This window comes from Pelmatolapia mariae, linkage group LG23, assembly GCF_036321145.2.
Source record: "Pelmatolapia mariae isolate MD_Pm_ZW linkage group LG23, Pm_UMD_F_2, whole genome shotgun sequence".
Classification (NCBI taxonomy): domain Eukaryota; kingdom Metazoa; phylum Chordata; class Actinopteri; order Cichliformes; family Cichlidae; genus Pelmatolapia; species Pelmatolapia mariae.
Genome location: NC_086246.1, coordinates 47,200,879 through 47,206,228, shown reverse-complemented (window position 1 = coordinate 47,206,228; position 5,350 = coordinate 47,200,879). Strand labels below are relative to the sequence as shown.

Below are 5,350 nucleotides of genomic sequence, written 5' to 3'. Positions count from 1 at the left end.
ATAGCGTTTTTTTTTTAAAGCCGAGAAATGCACCGTATTTGATAGCTTGCTGCAAGACCTCACACCTAGCACATCTACTGCGGTTGTGGTGCCTGTTGTCGACCCGGAGTTAGCAACATCCCCCAAAAACCCGAAGAGGAGAGTCCTGGCCCCTAGCCCTGCCAGTGTAGCAGAAATGATGATGATGGCAGCAGCAGCCGTTCTTCTCTGGGCGAGTAGCTTAATGTTGTTCGTGTGTAATTTATGTTGAGTAGGCTAACCACGTTATTAAATTAATGCACGTAAGGTGAACTAGCAAACACCATCGTAGTTACATACGGCTATGTTCTTGTTTGATAGAGTGATGCCATATATGCCCTATAGCTGCAGAAAAGGCTAACATTGTTATCTTTTTACAAAAAAAACCAGCTAAACATGAGAGGTTTTAGGACAAAGTTTGTGTTTTCCATTGTTTAAGCACTGGTTCCAACCAAAGGAGGTATGTTGTATCAACAGAAAAGGCTAACTTGGTTATCATTTTGCAGAAAAAAAGAGACTGCTAAAAATAAAAACATAAGAGGTTTTTGGACAAAGTTTGTGTTCTCCATTCTTTATTAAGCACCGGCACCGTTTCAGAAGTACCGGTTTGGCACCGGTATCGGATAAAACCTAAACGATACCCATCCCTAACTGAAGGAGGTTGCACCAGGTGTGGTCGCCTGCTGCTGAGGTAGCCCATCTGCTTCAAGGTTAGACATGCTGTGCATTCAAAACTGCTCTTCTGCACACCTTGGCAGTAACAAGGGGTTATTTAAGTTGCTGTTACCTTTCTCTCCATTTGAAGCAGTCTAACCATTCTCCTCTGACCTCTGGCATCAACAAGACATTTTTCCCAGGAGAACTGCTGCGTACTGGATATTTTTCTCTTGTTCAGATCATTTTCCGTAAACCCCACACACAGTTGTGTGGGAAAATCCCAGCACATTAACAATTTCTGAAATACTCAGACCAGCATGAGCAGCACCAACAACAATGCCACATTCAAAATCACTTAAGGCTTCCTCATTCTGATGCTCAGTTTGAACTTTGGGTCATCTCGACCACATTTACATGCCTAAATACATGATTATTATATGCATTAGGAGCTGTACCTAATAAGGTGACCTGCTATCATATATAATAATGCACTTTTCTGCATTTTCTGATACTTTTATTTCTATTACATTTGACTTTTTAATATATATACAAAAGCTATACTTCATTTGATTTTTATAGTTTTGTATTTACTAAATCGCTTTTAATCAAGTCTAGTTTTGAGTTTTTCCACTTAAGGACTATCACTATTTTCTCCAGCTGAATTTTAGCAGGTTTCCTTGAACTGTTTCAGTAAAAGGACTAGATGTTACAATCCCTGACAATGCATTGCTCTAAATGGAGAAAATCTTGGGGGAAGGCTGTTATGAGGAAAAGCAGCACAGAAACTTTACCAGCGGCACACATCGTTGTGTGCCTCAACTTTCGTTCTTTTACCCAAGCTAATCTGCCATTTTTCCTTGGTTAGGTTTAGGGATTAGAGATCTGATCTAAATTATCATATTAAATTTGGGACACATCGTCAGTAGTGGACCTTGTGACTGGTAATTAAATACATCCTCATGGGATGACTGTGAGTAATGCGGACATCTCACTAAGAATGGAAACACACTTTTACTCAAACTTTTCATTGGCAGCATGTACTGTTGTTTTAAGATAGACGTGAAGTATTTTAAGTTTGTGCTTTAATCCCATCTGGATTGAACGGTTGAGGTAACACATTCACTTTTATCTTCACGATGTTCTCATCAAGCTAGTGAACACTGGATTTAGTGTACAGTAGAACAAATAGCTTCTTTTATAGCTTTGACAGATGGCTCATGTAGTCAATTATCAGTTCAAGCTGAGGGTAAAAAAATATGTTCGAGATTACTGGACCAAAGGCGAGTCGGCCTCCTTTTACTGGAATCTTTCAGAAAACACTAGAACAAACCAAAATGATTTAAAGCAGCTGGATGCGTTTCTAATTAATTATTCACTTTTATGGAAACCAGAGTTTTTGTTTGCATTTGGACTTTATTTGCAATAGAAAAACACAAAGTACAATTAGAGCGCTGATACAAAAATTAGGAACTCTGTCGTAGATATAAACGTATATATAAAAACAAAACAAACTCAGCTTAGTCTTAAAGTGTTTTTTTTACACACGTTCTTTTCTCACATACAAAATACATTTATTCACATTTCAAAGCTGCCAAAGAGAGGCTCATTCCTAGCAGGCGCTACACATCACAGAGAAGGGAACACTATCATAGATGGTTCATATAAATGACTTTTCGTTATACTGGATATAACTTTAAGAATACAGTTTGTTTCTGTATCAGAGAACTGTGTACATGATTCACCATCAGCAACAGGAAATGCCTAATCTACTGAAACACAATCCATCTTGTTAAAGATGATATACGATGCCTGACAGGGGCCTGAAGAGACCGCTGTTCTCTCTTTCCTTCTGTTTTTGCTCCTTTTGGTGGCCTACAAAGACACAGGGTTTATGATGATTAATGTGCATTGTCATTGAGAGCGTATGTCATTGTGAGAGTATGTTTTGTATCTTTTTACCTATTGCTTCTTTTTTGCATCCAGCTTTCCCATCTCCTTCTGGACCCAATCGTCAGCTGGGTTGGCACACACAGGTTTTGGCCTTCTCTTCATCGTAAACCTAAACATACACATGGATGTCATTATTTAGAGATCTCAAGTCGTGGACACATATGTGGATCAGTCACTTCCTCAGTAAACAGAACTTTTGCTAATTTATTATGGTGGAATTTAACGATGTGTGAACAGCAAATGGTCAGCAAGCGTCAAAAGTTAAGGACTTAAAAATTGATACTCACAAAATTGCTCTGATGTTGCAATCACCATCTGATTCCTGCTTGGCGTAACTGACGATGTTTGCCTTCTTTCTAATGTCTTTGACATAGCCGAGGCAGCAGTTCCCGTACGAGCCTGTAAAGAAAGTTAGAGATTTATAAACCACCGCACTTGAAAATGTCGCTCTTGGGGAAGTTGAGCAATCACTTTGTGTGTGTGTGTGTAGCTTTCATTGCTCAAAGCCTATGAAAAAAACACGTAGCTTTCTCTTTTTAGTCCCGATTTAGTCCTGTGTTATTTTTTGGACTATTTACTAGAACAAAAAAGGAAAATATAACGTCTAAGAATCCATACATCCACGATAAAGAAATTATATAACTGGGTCTTTTGAGGATTTTAACAGATCTGGACCTTGGCCAGCAGTGTCCGGGAGAATTTCCATGTTGCCTAATAAAAGTAGCACAGATCTATTTCGGGAACAGAAACTGAGTTTTTGGCATCAGCGAGTGCACGCCATCTCACTGCCTTTCACGGTCTTATCACCTTATCTTTACCATCGCTGCTTGCACTGATGCTGCTGAATGCATTTTCTGCTGGATGAAACAGCCTTGTGTAAATGCCAAGCCAAAATGCTTTTACTGTAATTTATATATATTTAATTTTTATTACATTTCAGTAAAGCTACTTTTTTGATGTAAACTGAACTGTCATATTTGGCAGAGGCTGCAACTGATTTCACAGCATGCACTAAGAAAAAAAAGAAAGAAAAAGCCAGCTTTTGTTAAAATGAGGAGGCCTTCCAGGATTTGTTAAATGCAGTGGCACAGTGGAGTCCAAGAACCCATCAAGGGGAAAACACGGGCATTCAGTAATTTCAGAAAAAACACAGCATGCAAAATTGGTTGAGAAAAGACTCCAAATGCCCTAAAACTTGACAGCGGTGGTCTTACACCGCGCTAAAGTCTAAAAATACTGGAAATTCATTGACTGCTTTTATATTTTGGCTAAAAAAGTATTAGGATCCTTTTAGATTCTTATAGTACACAACTACTGAAAAAGATCTACACATATAAGTGGATCCAAAGTATTTATTATTTAATGTCTATATTCCTCTAATGTTACAGCTGCGTCCAAAAACAACAGTTTCTTAGACATAAACATCCATTATTTTATGAATTTGTTTTATCTTTAACTTTACTTATTCTGTTGCTGCTTAAATCTGAAGCAAGGTCGCCACATGAAGTCAAGATGACAGATTGCGCTTAAAGCGTTGCGATAAAGGGCTTGGAGCGGAATCATTTATCTCGTTCACTAAAACGTTTTAAAGGAATGTGGCGTGGGGAAATGTGGTTAAAACAAGACAGCACATAGAAATGCTCACTTCAACTCAACTATGGGTGCATATTTTTACTGATCCACTTATCACAGATAATGCTTATCAGCTACTGTAAAGATCCGCATGGTTGCATTTCTGTGCATTCTGTAAAAATTCCAAATTTAAACAAAATTGTCGCAGTTTGTGACGTGAAACCAGACCATTTTTGTTGCACTTACCTTGTGCGAGACTCAGGTACATGCAGGCGAAGAGCAAAATGAAGACAAGAGCGTGAAACTTCATGGTTGCTGTTGTTCCTGCTGCTGTTCTTTCTGCTGTTGCTGCTGTTCTTGATGTGTTGTTCACTGCACAGAAACACAAGGAGACAAAGAGCAAAGTCAAACTGAAAGTTGGAACTAGACTCTATCACTCCCACTGCTTTGTGAATGTTGGGCAAACATTCAGTTGTTTTCCAAAGCATATCCCTCCCCTCAAGCTCTTGTGAAAGAATATGGTCGTGTCTTTGACCCCTGTCAGGCTTCCAGCTGCGGACAGCTGTTCCTCTTCAAGCACTCTGAGTGATGTTTTGCAAAAAAGCGGGAGTGTTTCTACTGAGTTACAGCTGGAACCCCTACTCTTCTGTTATCTCTCAGACTGGCTTAACCTCAATAGATGTGGAACACATAAAAACATTTCTATAAAATCCGGATTGTGAAAGATCAGCACAAGCTGCTTGTTTTATCAGCCTTCAGAGAAACGTACCTGATCACATCCAGTCCTTCAAAAGATGTCCTAGAAGGAAAAATGTTGGTCCATAGCAGCCCGCCCTCTTATATTGCACATCATGCCCTGCCCTCCCCCAAATTATCTTGTGCCACACCCACTCAGAATTGTCAGTGCTCCAACTTCATCCCTGAATGCCACTTGTTTTGGAGTGGGCGAAGGGAATCTCACGCTCGTCAACACACGTCAATACCACCCAGATATTCTGCAATGACAGTTGGTGTTAAGCAACTGACTCACACCCCATGTACAACAATGCCTTTCATGATAATGCATCTCGCGAATCGCCAAACTTCCTCGCAGACAAGGTGTGCCTGACAAAAATTAAGATAAAATTGGAGTTTATCTATTTCAGTCTCACAC

At 39.4% G+C, this 5,350-nt stretch overlaps 1 protein-coding gene across 1 annotated transcript; it reads right to left on the bottom strand.

Moving 5' to 3' along the window:
* Nucleotides 1-2,068: 2,068 nt before the first annotated feature.
* ccl25b (chemokine (C-C motif) ligand 25b) lies at nucleotides 2,069-5,055 on the bottom strand. The gene is made up of 5 exons (XM_063466616.2): nucleotides 4,967-5,055; nucleotides 4,444-4,569; nucleotides 2,913-3,024; nucleotides 2,635-2,734; nucleotides 2,069-2,547 (listed from the first exon to the last, which is right to left on the bottom strand). The coding sequence occupies exons 2-4, from the start codon at nucleotides 4,505-4,507 to the stop codon at nucleotides 2,635-2,637; spliced, it is 276 nt and encodes a 91-aa protein (XP_063322686.1). The 5' UTR covers nucleotides 4,508-4,569; nucleotides 4,967-5,055; the 3' UTR covers nucleotides 2,069-2,547.
* Between the last annotated feature and the right edge of the window lie 295 nt (nucleotides 5,056-5,350).